The sequence below is a fragment of the Neoarius graeffei genome, chromosome 14 (genome assembly GCF_027579695.1).
Source record: "Neoarius graeffei isolate fNeoGra1 chromosome 14, fNeoGra1.pri, whole genome shotgun sequence".
Classification (NCBI taxonomy): domain Eukaryota; kingdom Metazoa; phylum Chordata; class Actinopteri; order Siluriformes; family Ariidae; genus Neoarius; species Neoarius graeffei.
The window spans coordinates 76,917,598-76,935,226 of NC_083582.1; the positions used below are offsets into that span (position 1 = coordinate 76,917,598).

Sequence of the window (17,629 nt, forward strand, 5' to 3'; positions counted from 1 at the left end):
CTTACCTGCATTTATATGTTTACTTTATTAATTTACAATTGATATTTCACGGAAAATAATCACATATCCGTGAATAAAAGATCCGTGCTTTGTATTATATTTTTTATTTTCCGTGAATCCATATTCTGTGACTTTATGATGCAACAAGGATGTACAAAGATGCCCGGGGAAAAATATCACGCGCCCAGATAACGTCACACGCAAACAATGACCTGATTGGTCAGATGTTTTACCAGATCAGGTCCAGGCCTGGAAAAATCGCTCCAGAAGCGATCTCACTGATACGGATAAACCCAGGCCTGGGCTATAGGGATCGTTATCGGTCTGATGTGAGCACCGACCACATAAACTGCAGGGGACCCATTTATTTATAGTTATCGTTATAGTTATCGGTATTGTGGGACCGAGCCTTAATCCAAAGTGACATACAACAGGACCCTGACATACCCACAGCATTGAGCAGCCTGAGGAGCAGTTGGGGGTTAGGTGCCTTACTCAAGTGCGCTTCAGCCATTCCTGCTGCTCCAAGGAACCTTTTGGTCCCAAAGCTGTTTCTCTAACCATTAATCCATGGCTTCCCCTTAAAATTTAACAGTTATGGAAGGAGTCTCCAGCGTCAGACCTTTGGAACAGTCAATAAATTTTCCACCACTGGAATAAAGTTATATAAAGCAACTATATTTTCAATTCCATGCTTGAGGAGATGTCATGAAGTCAATACAAACGGATACGGCTCTAATACCCTTTCACACATAAATGAACTGCAGTACAAGTATTCTTGAGAAATCCTTACCTCCTCGTCTGCCCACTCGGACAAGTTGACAGAATGTGAAGGCAAGCAGAACTGCTGGCAGACGCCTCTCTTATAATGCACCGTCTCCGATTTCAGAGAGCTGTCCTGGGGCAGGTATCTGTCAATATACAACAAGCAGAGAGCCGAACCATCAACCAGGAGTCTATTATTAGACTGAATCCTTTTATCAGTCAACAGCACATAAATGAAAGTGCTGAAAATGTGAAAAACAAGGTTTAGACTTTCTTTGGGCCAATACAACTGGTAAAAAGTATGTGGCAGTGTTTTCCTTCAGATACGTGTTCTTAATGCTCAACCATGCTTCATATCATGTCCAGGTTTGTGTACTAGTGCATCTCAAACAATTAGAATATTGGAAAAAAGTTCAATATTTTCTATCAATTATTTAAGAAAGTGAAAATGTAATATATTCTTGACTCATTCGATGTAAACTAAAATGTTTCAAGCATTTTTCTATTTTAATTTTGATAATTATGGCCTACAGTGCAAAAAAAAAACACACATCTCAAAGTATGAGAATATTTCATTTTGAGTTTGAGTAAAACAGTATAAATACCGTGCATCTCTCAGTCTAGTTCAGTACATGCAACCACAATCATGGGGAAGACTGCTGCCTCGACAGTTGTCCAGAAGACGATCATCGACACCCTCCACAAGGAGGGAAAGCCACAGAAGGCCGTTGCTGAAAAGACTGGCTGGAAAAGGTGCACAAGCAACAGGGATGAGCGCAGCCTGGAGAGGATTGTCAAGAAAAGTCAATTGAAGAACTTGGGAGAGCTTCACAAGGAGTGGACTGAGGCTGGTGTCAGTGCATCAAGAGCCACCACACACAGACGTCTTCAGGAAAGGGGCTACAACTGTCGCATTCCTAATATCAAGTCCCTCCTGAACCAGAGACAATGTCAGAAGTGTCTTACGTGGGTTAAGGAGAGAAAGAACTGGACTGTTGCTCAGTGGTCCAAAGTCCTCTTTTCAGTAAATTTTGCATTTAATTTGGAAATCAAGGTCCTAGAGTCAGAGTGGAGAGGCACAGAATCCAAGGGGTTTGAAGTCCAGTGTGAAGTTTCCAGTCTGTGATGATTTGGGTTGCCATGTCATCTGCTGGTGTTGGTCCACTGTGTTTTATCAAGTCCAAAGTCAACAAAGCATCTACCAGGAGATTTTAGAGCACTTCATGCTTCCATCTGCTGACAAGGTTTATGGAGATGCTGATTTCCTTTTCCAGCAAGAATTAGCACCTGCCCGCAGCGTCAAAACTACGACCAAATGGTTTGCTGACCATGTGCTTGATTGGCCAGCCAACTCGCCTGACCTGAACCCCAGAGAGAACCTATGGGGTATTGTCAAGAGGAAGATGAGAAACACCCGACCCAAAAATACAGACAAGCTGAAGGCCGCGATCAAAGCAACCTGGGCTTCAGTAACACCTCAGCAGTGCCACAGGCTGATCGCCTCCATGCCACGCCCCATTGATGCAGTAATTCATGGTAAAGGAGCTCCAACCAAGTAGTGAGTGTATAAATGAACATACTTTTCAGAAAATGGACATTTCTGTATTATAAATCCTTTATCTGATTGATCTTAGGAAATATTCTAATGACTTGAGATACTGGATTTCTGACTTTCATGAGCTATAAGCCATAATCATCAAAATTAAAACAAAAAAGGCTCAAAATATTTCACTTTATGTGTAATGAATACAGAATATGTGAAGGTTTACCTTTTTGAATTAAATTATGAAAAAAAAGAACTTTTTCACACTATTCAAATTGTTTGAAATGCACTAGTATTTTTTTGGTAAATATATGATTGCGCTGGTGTTCTAAGGAGTAAACATACTTTTTAACCTCTACTCATTTCACTCACACTGGCACGCCATTGTGGAATTCCTCAATGGCTTGGTAGTAAATGGTGATGGCAACTTGTGTATCAGCATCGAAGGTAAACTCAATGTTGTAGCAACTACGGCTCTTTCCGACCTCATGCCCGGGCAGCTTCATGTCTTCGCTACATCTGTAAATAGAGTCTCAGTGTTTTTACCTCACCAGAAGAGGTTAATTTAACAACTGTATAAAATGCGTTGTCTGGTTGGCGGTCTTACCTGACCAGCCGGAGAGTATCTTTTCGAATGTTGATGAGACTTCGGAGGGTCTTCACTGGCTCGTGAGGTGGTGGGGCAGTATATGGGAACTAAAGACAAGTGGAAAGAAAATATTAAAACAGAAAAGGGACTGCTTAATTATTAATAAAGAAAGGCTACTGTCCAATGACTAGTCTCCTTTTATCTTTGTTCTTTATATACTAGGGGTTGCATAGACTCATCAACTAATACTGAAAAGAAATGTACTGTTTCCCAAAGGAATTCCTACTGCAGTTACTTTTCTTGTTGTTTATTTTTTTAACCTTGGTATGAGACCATGGTTATCATCAAAGGTCTTTTGGAGTCACTAAATTCCCTTTTGGGGAAAATGCCTTGACATACCGTTAGAAAAACATGTGTAAACTGGAAGGGCACACGGTAGAATGCATACTTCTGCCAAACCACAGATTATCAACATCAAAATCAAGTCAACTGAACCTGGGAGAATACTAAAGCTGTCCACCACATTTCATCCAAATCCATTCACTACGTTTTGAGTTACGTTGGGAACAGACAAAACATCTTGAATATCCTGAATCCACAGACATATCCGGATTTGCATCAAAATCTAATCAATTGTTCCTTGACCCATGGCTCACCTTTCCACAAAATTTCATCAAAACATGCTCACGACTTTTTGAGTTACTTTGGGAACAAACAAACGAAGGCAAAAACATAACCTCCTCCAACAACGCTGGTGGATGTAAATATTCATGTTCTTTTGTATTGTTATAAATTTTGAAGTTGGAGTAGATAAGGCTTCCTGATGTGGTCACATTGTGTTTTCTCGCAGACATCTGCAGACATCTGTTTGCAAAAAAAAAATATTCAGTTAAAAAGAAAAACTTCCTACTTCAGTGTGTTCAAACTTCTATTACTCAAAGCCAGTTGCACTTGCAGTGATTCTGACTATTAGGAAAAAAACTTCAGAGTGTTGCCGTTCAGAAAAGACCAAAATCAAACATGTATCCATCCAAATGGTTCAAGAACAGCTAGCGATTTACTTTGCGTATGCCTTGGATAGGCATTTTAGGCTAAAAATTCACAGGACTGTTAAATCAAATGTAAATAAAATTGTACTGTGAGTGGGTTGTAGTGAATTCTTTCATGAACAGGGCTGTGTGAAAAATCTCATTCGGTGCTGTGGGTTGGATGTCGCTAGCTAACCTTGGCCAACAGAAATTCGTTTTCAAATGTTACTACGTCTGGAAGTGAACATGCGGTCGACTCCTACGTCTCTGGAAAAACTTCCCAGACGCTGCTGTAGACGTCACACCCTCCACCCTGCTCTAAAGAGTTATAAAGAAGGCTATGTTAATGGACAAAGCTTCCATGCTGCACGCTCTCAGTTCAATAATTTCGGTGAGCCACGTCCGCCAGGTCGTGAATAGTCGTGCAACCCATACTTCCAATTTCTTACTTTTATGATCTACTGCCTGAAAAGCGAATTGCAATTGCAGTGAAAACACTGACAAACTTTCTCATGTCTTATGCTTATCTCTTGTGGGGAAGCCATGACCTAATGGTTAGAGAAGCAGCTTTGGGACCAAAAGGTTGCTGGTTTGAGTCCCTGGACCAACAGGAATGGCTGAAGTGCCCTTAAGCAAGGCACTGAACCCCCGACTGTTCCCCAGGCTGCTCTGGGTGTGCTGTGTGTTGCTCTGGATAAGAGCGTCTGCTAAATGCCTGTCATGTAACGTCATTTTTAGCAAAAGAAGGCAGATCTGAGCAGTTTCATTCTGGCTGGAGTGGAATTAATTTGTGCGCTCGTAATATTTAACAGTTATTCCATGAAATCGAGTCGTACATGAGCTGATAGCTGACGAGGCACGCAGCACCGAGTTGTCTATAACCCATGTACGACGAGATTGAGTGGAATAACTGTTTTATTCTATCCACATTCACTGGATTTTGAGAAACAGAGCTTTTTTTTTTTTTTTGTAAATTCGATAAATAACAACTTTATACAAAACGTCCAACAAAATCATTTTCTCTTAAGCCTAGGTCACAACCGGCCGTACGTGCTCCTATGGCCGGTCTATGTGCAAAAAACGCAAGAAACGCACGGAGGGCACGCGTGTGACGTGGTGATTTTCGAGCCGTAGACCGGCCGCAGAGGTTCTTTGTCATGTCAAACAAACTCTACGGGTGCTTACGTTTTTTTCAGGTTGCAAGACAAACGTGCATCTTTCTCCACGAACAAAAAAAAACGCAGCGATTTGGGAAACGCCAAAAAATCGCACGGCCAAAAAATCATATGTCCGGTTGTGATCTAGGATTTAGAATGTAAACAAACCGGTGAAATGACAGGAACAATTTGTGAAAAATGCGATAATAATAATAATAATAATAATAATAATAATTCTTGAAAGATAATTTTAAAAAAGATACGTCCTTAGCATCAAATACTTTTATTACATATTTTGTTGCTTTTTTGTATTTTTTGGGGTTTTGTTTTCGAGTAGAGTTTTTATTTTGTCCTCGGTTGGTTCAGTAACAGGTTCCGCCATTTTGTTTTTCTCTACTCACGGTATATGAGCTGATAGCCTTGTAGTAGAGTAGCCAATCAGAGCGCGTGATTGCTCATATCCAGTGAATGTGAATAGAATAATGATATTTACGCACTGCAGAAACAAACAGCAGTCTTAAACTGAAGACATGAGTCAATTCCTTCGCATGGCAATCCTGTAAGGCATCATTTTTGTAAAGTATCTTCAAAATTATCTTCGTAATTAGACATTCCACCCATTTAAAATCAGTTAAGAAATTAACCATTCTCTTCTTGCTGGATCAGTTCAGTGATACGACATCATAATCGCTCTCACGATCATCTTCTGTGTGTCGGTACATCGTCACCTTTCTTTTTACACCTTAGGTTTTTATGTTTTTGTATGTAATTGTCCGTATTTCCTTACTTTTAAGTTATGTTGAATGGCTCACCAAAGCAGCACCACTCGACGAGTCCTTACGGGTTTTATTGCCTCCTCCTGCACATTTCTTCGTTATTGTTTTCTGTTTTCAATCTCAAAAAAAAAAATTCTGCATGCACTAATTATTTTGTGTCATGTATTTTTTATGTGGAAACAAACAAATTAATTATATGCTTAGAATAGCTCTAGAAATCATTTTAAACTTTACAAATAGCAGCTTTAATATTTTAATATTGTTATTAACATTTCAATATATCACTTTACAACAAACTCTTTGTGTCTGGGTCTTTATTTTTATTTCCAGCTCCTGCTCCAGTTCTCTTGGCCTCGTGCCTGGATCCTTGCTTACACCTCCGTCTTGTTACGCCGCAGTTCGTGTATACAGTAATTACCTCTTCGCTTGTAATGTTATTTTACAAAGTCTCATGTGTGTTCCTGGTTATTTGCACAGCCCTTGTGACTCAGTTCTGCTTTTTTAAAAACATGTTTCCATTTTTTTATGATTTTATACAAATTTGCTCTCATTATAGATCAGTCTGTGTTGACTGTGGAAGCCTTTTTTGCAAAAGCACCGTATTTACGTTTTCTAGCCTGTAGTTTTAATATATACACACGTTCCATGTGACAGGAACATTTTCATTTTCATCCATCTTCCGTGTTTAAACAGAAGAACTGACTCATGAGGATCTGATGAATGAATTATGGAATTGTTTTGTCTGTTAAAATGATTTATGGCACAGCGTATCGATGTTTGTGTTTTGTTTTGGAAAACCCCATTTGACAGATTTGATGAAGAGCCAGTGCGCTTGTGTGTACTTTTAGGTCAGGACCGGTCATGTCTCCGCCCCCCCAGAAAGCACAGACTGAATGCGACGCTTGTGCATCACCTCGCTAAGCTGCTACTTAAATCCACAACATCACCAGGCTGTTTACTCAGAGAACGGGTAAGCTGTTAACACACTGCAGCCATACAGCACACACTCACAAAGACCCACAGACAGATGTTTAGTCCATGTTATGCAAGTCATGCAAATCACACATTCCAGTCCCAGGGAAGTGACAGACTATAAATTATATGTCAGTGTAAATCTTTTAAATGGCATTGGGAACGAGGACAATCTAGCACCAGCTTCTAGAACTGGGGTCTGGTCGGATCTCAAATCTCGTGTCTACACAGCTGGAACTCTTTACCAGATCACATCCAATCACTGTCAATGATTAAGAAATTTAAAAGAGCAGTGAAGAGTAAATAACTACGCTTTGTTCTTCTCATCTCATCTCATCTCATTATCTGTAGCCGCTTTATCCTGTTCTACAGGGTCGCAGGCAAGCTGGAGCCTATCCCAGCTGACTACGGGCGAAAGGCGGGGTTCACCCTGGACAAGTCGCCAGGTCATCACAGGGCTGACACATAGACACAGACAACCATTCACACTCACATTCACACCTACGCTCAATTTAGAGTCACCAGTTAACCTAACCTGCATGTCTTTGGACTGTGGGGGAAACCGGAGCACCCGGAGGAAACCCACGCGGACACGGGGAGAACATGCAAACTCCACACAGAAAGGAACCCGGACCTTCTTGCTGCGAGGCGACAGCGCTAACCACTACACCACCGTGCCGCCCACACTTTGTTCTTTTTAAAAAAATCTATTTATTTTGTCAACATTTTTGTTATTTTTTGTCATTATCGTGTTCTTTTTTATCATATTATTCATTAGAATGACTTACTAACTGTTAAGTGTTGTTTTTAATGATGTGTATTTTATTATGATGTATATCTATCCATATTAAAATAGATTACCGATATGATGGCAACTTGTTCAGTCTGCGCCAGCTACAGGCCAAAACAAAAGGCGACTACAGTCTCAGTCAAGCCTGTAGTACTCAAGTCCGACTCGTGCCCTAATTTTAAGGACTCGTGACTTGACTTGGACTTGAGCACTGATGACTCGGACTTGGACTCGTGCGTTAACTGCATTCGGACTCGTAAATCGAGATGAGGACTCAGATTTTTTCTTTTGTTTTTTGTAACATGCCATAATAATTTGGCATAAGATATTTATATCTAAGCCCTGTGATGACCTGGCGACTTGTCCAGGGTGTACCCCGCCTCTCGCCCATAATCAGCTGGGATAGGCTCCAGCTTGCCTGCGACCCTGTAGAACAGGATAAAGCGGCTACAGATAATGGATGGGTGGATGGATGGATGGATATTTATATCTACATTAATTTTTTATGAATTTCATGCAAGAGTGTCACACCCGTGCACCTTGGCGCGTGCATCAGATAGACTCTTGGGCGCGCTCCGGACAGCATGCACGCCAAGCGGACTCTCACATGCGCACTGCAAATGGTTTCACATAAAGGCAGCAACAGCCACCGTCAAAAGGTGCGGTGGGAGTCTTGTTCTCGGATTTGACTCCGATCAATAGTGGACTTGCCTCGGATTCGACTCGAAATTTTCTTTAATGACTTGGACTTGAACACTAGGGACTCGAGACTGGACTCGGACTTGAGGTTTAGTGACTTGACTACAACACTGGTCTCAGTTGTGGAACTCCAATATGCTGATGATGCTGCGGCCTGCTCGACAACAGAAACCGGACTGCAGAGAATTACAGATGTATTTGCAGAAGCCTACAGCAGTCTCTGGCTATCATTAAACGGCACCAAAATGGAAGTAATGTATCGACCTGTTTATGGTACCACCACCTCAGCTGTCACTCAACCTGAAATTACTGTGGATGGAACTGTCCTGAAGGTAGTCCCGCACTTTCAGTACCTTGGTAGCTATGTAGCCAATGATGTTTCCCTTGATCGTGAGATTAATAACAGGATCAGTGCTACTGCAACAGCTTTTGGCAAGCTACGTAAGCATGTGTTTGATCATCACGAACTTGAGCTTGACACCAAGATACAAGTCTATCAAGCTATCATCGTACTTACACTTCTGTATGGTTTCCGAAACTTGGACTATGTACCGATATCAAGTAAAGCAGCTAGAGAAATTTCACCAAAGATTTTATTTTTCCAGTCGGGCATCACCCAAACTTTCTTTGGCTAGTCAGACACAAAGTACAAAACCACTCTTGCCAGAGCAGTTGGGGGTTAGGTGCCTTGCTCAAAGGCACTTCAGCCAGGCCTGCTGGTCCAGGGAATCGAACCAGTGACCTTTTGGTCCCAAAGCTGCTTCTCTAACCATTAGGCTGTGGCCGTCACCAAAGAGCTAAGTCTAAAGTCCTTCCCGCACCATATGGTGCATTAGGCGGCGCCGATCTCCGTTTCTGTAGTCCTCGGCCTCTCACCTATTACATAGCTAGGGTTACAGTGGGGGGGGGCGGGTCCTCTGGTAACCACGAAAGTTTGACTCCCCACTCACATCTGTATTGCAGCGTGTCTTGCCAGATGGTAGTAGGTACCATTTTTATGATGGTCTTTGGTATGACCCAACCGCAAGTAGAACTTGCAATCTCCCAATCGAGAGGCAGACATGCTAACTACTAGGCCAACTCACGGTCATGGCCATCACCAAAGATACTTACGTACAATCCTGAACATCAAGTGGTACGAACGTATCACCAATAATGAGGTTCTTGACTGGTGTTCTGTGACAAGCACTGCAGCTACGCAACAGCAGGACAGATTACAATGGTATGGTCTCATGGCAGAATGGATGCACATCATCTACCTAAACAGCTTCTCTTCGGTCAGCTATCTACAGGAACCAGAAGTGTTGGCACTCCTCAGAAGAGATTTAAGGATGTCCTAAAAAGGACCTTCAAAGACTGAGATTGGCAATTGGGCCACAGACCCATTAGATCAATTGGAGTGGAGGAGAACGGTTTGTGATGGTGTGAGAACCTTTGAAAAGAAGAGGCCATCAGCTGAGGAAGAGAGCCAAGCCAGACGCAAGGCTGCTGAGGCACTAAAACTAGGACAACCTCCTGGGTAGATGTCCGGGCAGATGCCATATGGACCGCCATAATCATGTTGAGCGGCAGTGATGATGATGATGATGATGTATATTTTTTCAAATTTTCCAGAGCCCTAAAATCATATTGTATGACGTAGATATTGAGAATAAAGACTGAACCTAATCGATGCATTACCATGTTCTCTGAAGTCTGGAGCTTCACTCCACTATTAGGACGTACATTACACTAGTACTTTAGCAGGTGTTGTTGTGCAAATCAGTTTTTATAATGCAATGCATATTCAAATAATATAATGCATCCATAAGCAGCTACCTTATAATAGAACACTGTAGTGCAAACAGGTTATTATAGTGCAATTATCCTATGGTATATTCGCACCTGTTTTATAGGTATTATAGTCCAGACATGATCATACTTCTAGCTTAGAATATATCTGAAAAACTTAGTTGATATTTCGGTTGATAAGTCGTGCAAATCAGTTATTATAATGATATTAACTTAAATTATATCAGTAATACCTACACACGCAATACCTGTGGGTTTTGTTTTGCAGAAAAACAGAAGACAGGCCTTTTTCTGTGTTCATATTTGAAACCTGCTGCCCTTTTCCAAAATGTCGGTTTGATTACGTAACCATGGCTCCTCGGTAAACCGTCCTCACACAGCCCACAGTGCTGCAGAATGGTTTTTGCAGTACATCCACTTCAACTTCACCTTGACTTCAATAAGTATTCAGAAATTATTGGTACATTTGATATCATTGTGAATCAAAAGACTAACAACTAACTATAACTATATTCAAATATTCCAATCGTCATTCATAATTCTGTATCGTCAGCAACTGAGGAAAGCATTTTAAAAGTATGCATTTTCTACGTTTCAGCTGCTGTTTAAAGGCTTTGTTTGATCCTCCATGAAGGGCTGGTTTCCCGTACGATGATTAAACCTTTTCCTAGAAATTTGAACAGTGACTCAGTAGCGCCAATTGAATTTAAGTGTAATCTTAATCCACATCCAGGAATCTGTACCAGAGTTGCAGATATTTTCAGATCTGGTCTGTGGGACTGATTAAATTATCACCTACTCAGATCATCATCATGGTCCATAAAACATCCTTTCCCATCGGCAGTATTTGGAGTATTGTACTAGTACTAATAGTATTTTTGTAGATTTGAAATACTTTAGATTTGTTATTTAGCGTGTAGTACAAATGAGTTATTAGTTTATTATTTTAGATGATATCTATATACAGTAATCAGGCAAAAATGTAAAGAGCAGACAGCAAGTATTATTTCCCAAAAAATAACCTCAAGCCTATGTAATTAGTGTACAACTGAAATGATTTAATTACTTTTTTTTTTTTACATCAAGGTATCATCGATACGGATTCCTAATTTACAGCATGTATCTATAAACTTCATAATTACTGTTACTGTCTGTTACATTTTCTCAACTGGATTGTTGTGGTAAATTTAGTATTCATATTTTAGAACAGGACGATTACACCAGCAATTTAATTACTGACAAGTCTCTGCTAGAATAAACACATAAAAACTCATTTTTTATTCGGACTATTCCACTATGGAGCCAATTGCTAGATTGGCTAGTACAACATGTTTCGAGATTTAAAGAGCAGGCTACATCTTTTATTAAACGCGTATAATCAGAAGACATAGTCTGACTTTAATTACATATCCACTACTATTGTTAACATTCTGCTTGTAAATTTATATAATTTATTTATTATTATTATACACTGAAAAAAATTAAACATTGGTTCAAATTAAAAAAATTGAGGTAATCAATCACACCTAATATTGTAGTGTTATACAATATAAATAATTCATTTGATTTGACCTGAAATATTTAACTTCATGTAAACCAATTTCTGATGGTTGAACCAAAGCAATTATTTCATATTTTCCTAAATTAAAATAAATAATTTTTAAAGATTTTTTTCACCTTTATTTGATAGGACAGTGTAGAGACAGGAAATGAGCTGGAGAGAGACGGGGAGGGATCGGGAAACGACCTCGGGTCGGAATCGGACCCGGGTCCCCGGATTTATGGCATGGCGCCTTAGTTGACTGAGCCACAGCACCTCCAAATACATTGGTTTTATTACTTAATGTACACTGAAAAAAGTGAAACAAAGCTGTTGTTCATTTAATGTATTTGTTTTCATTCCAGTGAATAAAAAAAAAAATAGTTTGCTCCCATATTCAAAAGTTGTTTAAATGAATTTAAAATATTCAGGTTTAACAAAGATTATTTATAAATAAAAAAAATTATTTATTTAAAACATTCAATATTCAATAAATATATTTAATATATTTAAATATTATTTAAAATATTCAGGTTTAACAAAGATTATTTATAAATAATCTTTGTTAAACCTGAATATTTTAAATTCATTTAAACAACTTTTGAATATGGGAGCAAACTATTTTTTTTTTAATTCACTGGAATGAAAACAAATACATTAAATGAACAACAGCTTTGTTTCACTTTTTTCAGTGTACCACCAAACCGCCAGTGCTAGGATTAGCTGTGCTATAATTAAAGCTAGACCACCTTTCAGAATTTTCAAGTTTAGGTCATTAAAAGAATTTTCCCAACACCCAATTATTTTTGTTTAGTGGACTGAAAGCTACTGAATTCGATTCACAGACTTCCAGTTAAATTCTCTGCTATTTTTTCCTGCTTCACCATGACCCAATACAAGATACTACGTCATGCATCACATGGTGGGCTTTCCCCGTTCGCGCAAGGCATTGTGGGATACAAATTTGAAACAGGAGAGAAAAATGGAGGACGTGAAAGTGCGAATGAAACGTAAAAGAGCGACTACAGTAACGGAAAGAAAGCGAGAAGAAAAGACGTTATGTTCTATACGAAGGAAAGGAAACGCAGGCCCAAACTAATAAATATGGGCGCTCAGCGAGCACCTCGGTGTGATCAGCTGTTCGTTTAGCGACAGAATGATGGAACTGTCAGTGCACGCTCAAAGGGAAACCTGTAGATGGCAGTAATGCAACACTGTGGATGCCAGCTGCTGTAAAACCCAAAAGAAGAAGAAGAAGGTAAACCTGCGCATGCGCACACGGACTTCCTCTGTCTGCTTGACTGCGCCAAGCGAGCGATTTCATGCACATTATTTGCTTTAATCCCCTCAAATTAAATAACTTCCCAGCCACAGAATGGCCTGATATTTTGTGAGATATTACAGAAATAAACAGATATCACAATCACCACATTTCAGACGGAACTAAATTTCACCGATTTTATGAAATCGAAAGGCCGTCTCGCTTTAAGCACTAAATAAATATACTGTAGCTGAGATTCCCAGTTAACTGTACATGGCACTGGTACATGAGCATAAAGGTAAGTAGTTGAGGCTAGATTACATTACTGAACTTCAGTCATTTAAAGGAGAACTGAAGTCATTTTTAAACTTGCTTTATTTCTTAATTAACGTGTTATTCAGTTACGTTTTCGGTTTTAGTAACCTTATATCGTGACTCATATTGGCAACTAACTGCAATTAAATATTATACTTATCGGCCTATTCGGTGTTTAGCAGTGTTGAATTTAGTTCGTTTGGTCCACGGCAGGCGTCGCTTATCCGCGCGATCTTCACGAGACTTGTGCAAGACTTCGAAAAGTGAAGTGTCAACCAGGTGTCAGTGCCGCCATTTTGAAAACTGTTTTCCCAAACGAAGTATTGCACAAAAACAAGTTTAAATGACGATTACTGCCTACTTTTTTCAAACTTTCCTGATTGCTATCAAAACAAACAAAACTTCCGGCTTGATTCCATCAGCATTCGAAAGAGGGCGCGCGTGTCTTTTGACAGCGTTGGCAGATGTCGGTCACTTTGATTTCCGCTGTACGTTTTACTTCCGTCCTACGATGTCTCGCACAGGTCTCGACGAATCTCGTTTACGGCTGTTGCTTTGACATATGGACTGATATATTACAGAGCATATTTCAAACACTCATAACTTGCTATAGCAGCGACAAAATAGCGATCAAACATGCATTCCGATATTTAATAAAATGAGATAAATAGAATTTTTATAAGAAAAAATTGCCTTCAGTTCTCTTTTAATCTGTAACTCACATTTCCATCTACTGACATACAGAATGTGCAGAAATACAGGTGATGAAATCCAGCACATGGCAAAACATTTCCGCTCATACAGCATCACTGTATAACGTATTGCAATGTGTTGCAAATTTTATTCTGATTAAACTGCATCACAGTCGTCCTTCTCCCTGTTTCAGAGATGAACTGCCTGCTGTGCTGCGTCTTCTTTAAGTTATTATTAATCATCTTACTGTAAGCGGTCTGTTTCCCAGGAAATTGAGATCTGTGTTTTCTCCAAACAAGTAGCCCTCAGGATGGGTCGAATCAAACTTTTCTCCTCCCATGATGAAATGGTTGGCAAAGTAACTTCCTGCACACACACACACAAAAATAACAACCAACAAGGCAAAATTAAGCAAGTGATTTTTCAAAAACTCGTTTAAATAAAGTAAATTTGCTCACAACCAACACAATACAGCAACAACACATTTCCCTGAAATATTCTTCGTTTAAAGTGATGTAATTTTATTTTCATATCAGGAAAACCTTCATCCTCATGCTGATAACAGCTTCTCACCTTGACTAGTTTTAAATTAATTACCAACTCAATTACAAACTTAATACACCTTTTATAGTTATCACATCCTCAGGGGTTTCTGAATGTTGGAGCCCGGTGTATGTGATACAGGGTGTAATAAATCTCTATATTCATCTCATCTCATTATCTGTAGCCGCTTTATCCTGTTCTACAGGGTCGCAGGCGAGCTGGAGCCTATCCCAGCTGACTACGGGCGAAAGGCAGGGTTCACCCTGGACAAGTCGCCAGGTCATCACAGGGCTGACACATAGACACACAACCATTCACACTCACATTCACACCTATGCTCAATTTAGAGTCACCAGTTAACCTAACCTGCATGTCTTTGGACTGTGGGGGAAACCGGAGCACCCGGAGGAAACCCACGCGGACACGGGGAGAACATGCAAACTCCGCACAGAAAGGCCCTCGCCGGCCACGGGGCTCGAACCCGGACCTTCTTGCTGTGAGGTGACAGCGCTAACCACTACACCACCGTGCCGCCCCAAATCTCTATATTATGAATGGATATTAAAAATATACCATTAAATATATTATCTGTATCTTTATGTCGCATATCAGGTCAAAATTTAAATTCAATCCAAATTGCTTGAAACTGGTCTCATTCAGTGTGTTTACATGCACATCCAAATCGAGCTGCTGTCGGTAATCGAGCTAAGGGTCCCAGCAGGGGTGCCAGAGAAATCCAATCCTACATGCACACAAGGAAATCGAGCTACTGTGTGAGGCACATTGTGCACCCGAGCCACAGGTGGCGCTACACGCCCCATCGTGTTGGTACACTTCCGGTTGTCGTCATGAAGAAGAGCTATTCAAGAGTGTAAACAAAGTTATCAGTTCCGTGTTCATGTATTTTAATATATTCAACTCCTTAAGCTGAATGAGCATGAACTCTGTCTCCTCATTGCTCCAGAAGTGCACGTTTCTGCTCACCATTTTCTCTTCTTCGTTTGTTCCTCCTGACCTCTTCTGCTGCTCGCTACTACTGTTGTCATGCCGACCGAGGCTGTCGTGTTTCCCGCTTGTGGTCTCGTCACTCGTCACTTCCGGAAGGGGCAGTGCTGAAGTAAGTAGCTGGACTACGTAGCTCGATAGGGTTTACATGCACTAAGTAGCTCGGCAAAAATCACATAATCTAGGTCGCGTAGCTCGATTACGAGAAATCCAGTTCGGTTCGATTTCAGCCGAGCTAAGGTGTTTCCATGGCATTTAGAACTTCGATTTCAGTCGAGCTACGGCAGAAATTCGATTTTCTCTATGTGCATGTAAACGCACTGATTGAATTCAGAACAACATACTTTTCACAGAATTAAATCTTTATTGAGAACAATAAAGCGCGACCGATTTATTGACACTGCACACTGTGCTTACATCTCGCTTTAATCTCTGTGTGACAGTATTTCCATAAGAAACAAAACCATGTGTATGAAATTAAAAGGGAATGTCCTGATCGGATTATTCAGAGCAGACAGTTCTGTTTCACTTCCTGCGAATCCTCATGCTGCGGTTTTCAAACATACAGTGACTCCTGCTATATAAAAACAATGTTCTCCAAAGAATATTACTGCAAACTGCTCAATACTGAACAAATACATTTACAGATATTCTATGCCATATCTAGTTCGTACAGGCGGCACGGTGGTGTAGTGGTTAGCGCTGTCGCCTCACAGCAAGAAGGTCCTGGGTTCGAGCCCCGGGGCCGGCGAGGGCCTTTCTGTGTGGAGTTTGCATGTTCTCCCCGTGTCCGCGTGGGTTTCCTCCGGGTGCTCCGGTTTCCCCCACAGTCCAAAGACATGCAGGTTAGGTTAACTGGTGACTCTAAATTGACCGTAGGTGTGAATGTGAGTGTGAATGGTTGTCTGTGTCTATGTGTCAGCCCTGTGATGACCTGGCGACTTGTCCAGGGTGAACCCCGCCTTTCGCCCGTAGCCAGCTGGGATAGGCTCCAGCTCGCCTGCGACCCTGTAGAACAGGATAAAGCGGCTAGAGATAATGGATGGATGGATGGATGGATGGATGGATATAGTTCACATGGATTTTAAAGGTTGAACAGTGCTATCCTGGGGAGAAAAATATATAGAGGATATTACACAGTTGCATGAAGATATGAAGTTGATCTTTGAGGGGTGCATGGATATTTCACGAGTGAGCAAAGTGAACGAGTGCAAATATATTCACCATGAGAAGATAAACTTCATATCTTCACACCACCGTGTAAAGTTATTTATATTATTTGGACACATCCACAAAAAATACACACGTTGATCAAAAGAATTTTAATTTTGAACCTGTTCACCATTTTGCTAACGCGCATCCAGTCAGCAGAAAAACACTGGGAGTGACGTCATCAGAGTGAAATATCAGGAATTATTATCCACACAGGACGCTTTTTCAATGGAATAAAAACATGTGTTCTAGCAGGTTTCATTCATTTGGTTTGATAGCATGCGATATTGTTAGCATATCACTTATCCTACGTGTATTACGTCACTCTACCCGATGGAGAATGAGCGTTGAATATGGGTCAAGACAACAGGACGTCACATGTTGGAGACGTAAAACTTCTGCGCTTGCGAGTGACTGTGACAATCTGTAAACAAACATGGCCGCCAGGTTTGCTTTGTTAAATATGGAGGATTTTGAGAGAATTTTGAAAGAGAAAGACGCGTTGAACACCTGAAAGGAATGTATAATAATAATAATAATAATAATGTCTGGCTTTGGGCGGCACGGTGGTGTAGTGGTTATCGCTGTCGCCTCACAGCAGGAAGGTCCGGGTTCGAGCCCCGTGGCCGGCGAGGGCCTTTCTGTGCGGAGTTTGCATGTTCTCCCCGTGTCCGCGTGGGTTTCCTCCGGGTGCTCCGGTTTCCCCCACAGTCCAAAGACATGCAGGTTAGGTTAACTGGTGACTCTAAATTGACCGTAGGTGTGAATGTGAGTGTGAATGGTTGTCTGTGTCTATGTGTCAGCCCTGTGATGACCTGGCGACTTGTCCAGGGTGAACCCCGCCTTTCGCCCGTAGTCAGCTGGGATAGGCTCCAGCTCGCCTGCGACCCTGTAGAACAGGATAAAGCAGCTACAGATAATGAGATGAGATGAGATGTCTGGCTTTTTTT

General features: G+C 40.8%; 1 protein-coding gene across 9 annotated transcripts in view; it reads right to left on the reverse strand.

Annotated features, from left to right (window-relative positions):
- The window catches only part of rnf157 (ring finger protein 157), a 76,409-nt gene that overhangs the window by 48,120 nt on the left and 10,660 nt on the right, over window positions 1-17,629 (reverse strand). For all 9 annotated transcript variants that reach the window (XM_060940337.1, XM_060940336.1, XM_060940334.1 and 6 more), the window contains exons 2-5: window positions 14,167-14,285; window positions 2,916-3,004; window positions 2,681-2,827; window positions 794-911 (exon numbers count right to left, since the gene is read on the reverse strand). In XM_060940337.1, coding sequence (XP_060796320.1) covers window positions 794-911; window positions 2,681-2,827; window positions 2,916-3,004; window positions 14,167-14,285 — 473 coding nt within the window. The remainder of the gene's footprint in view (window positions 1-793; window positions 912-2,680; window positions 2,828-2,915; window positions 3,005-14,166; window positions 14,286-17,629) is intronic.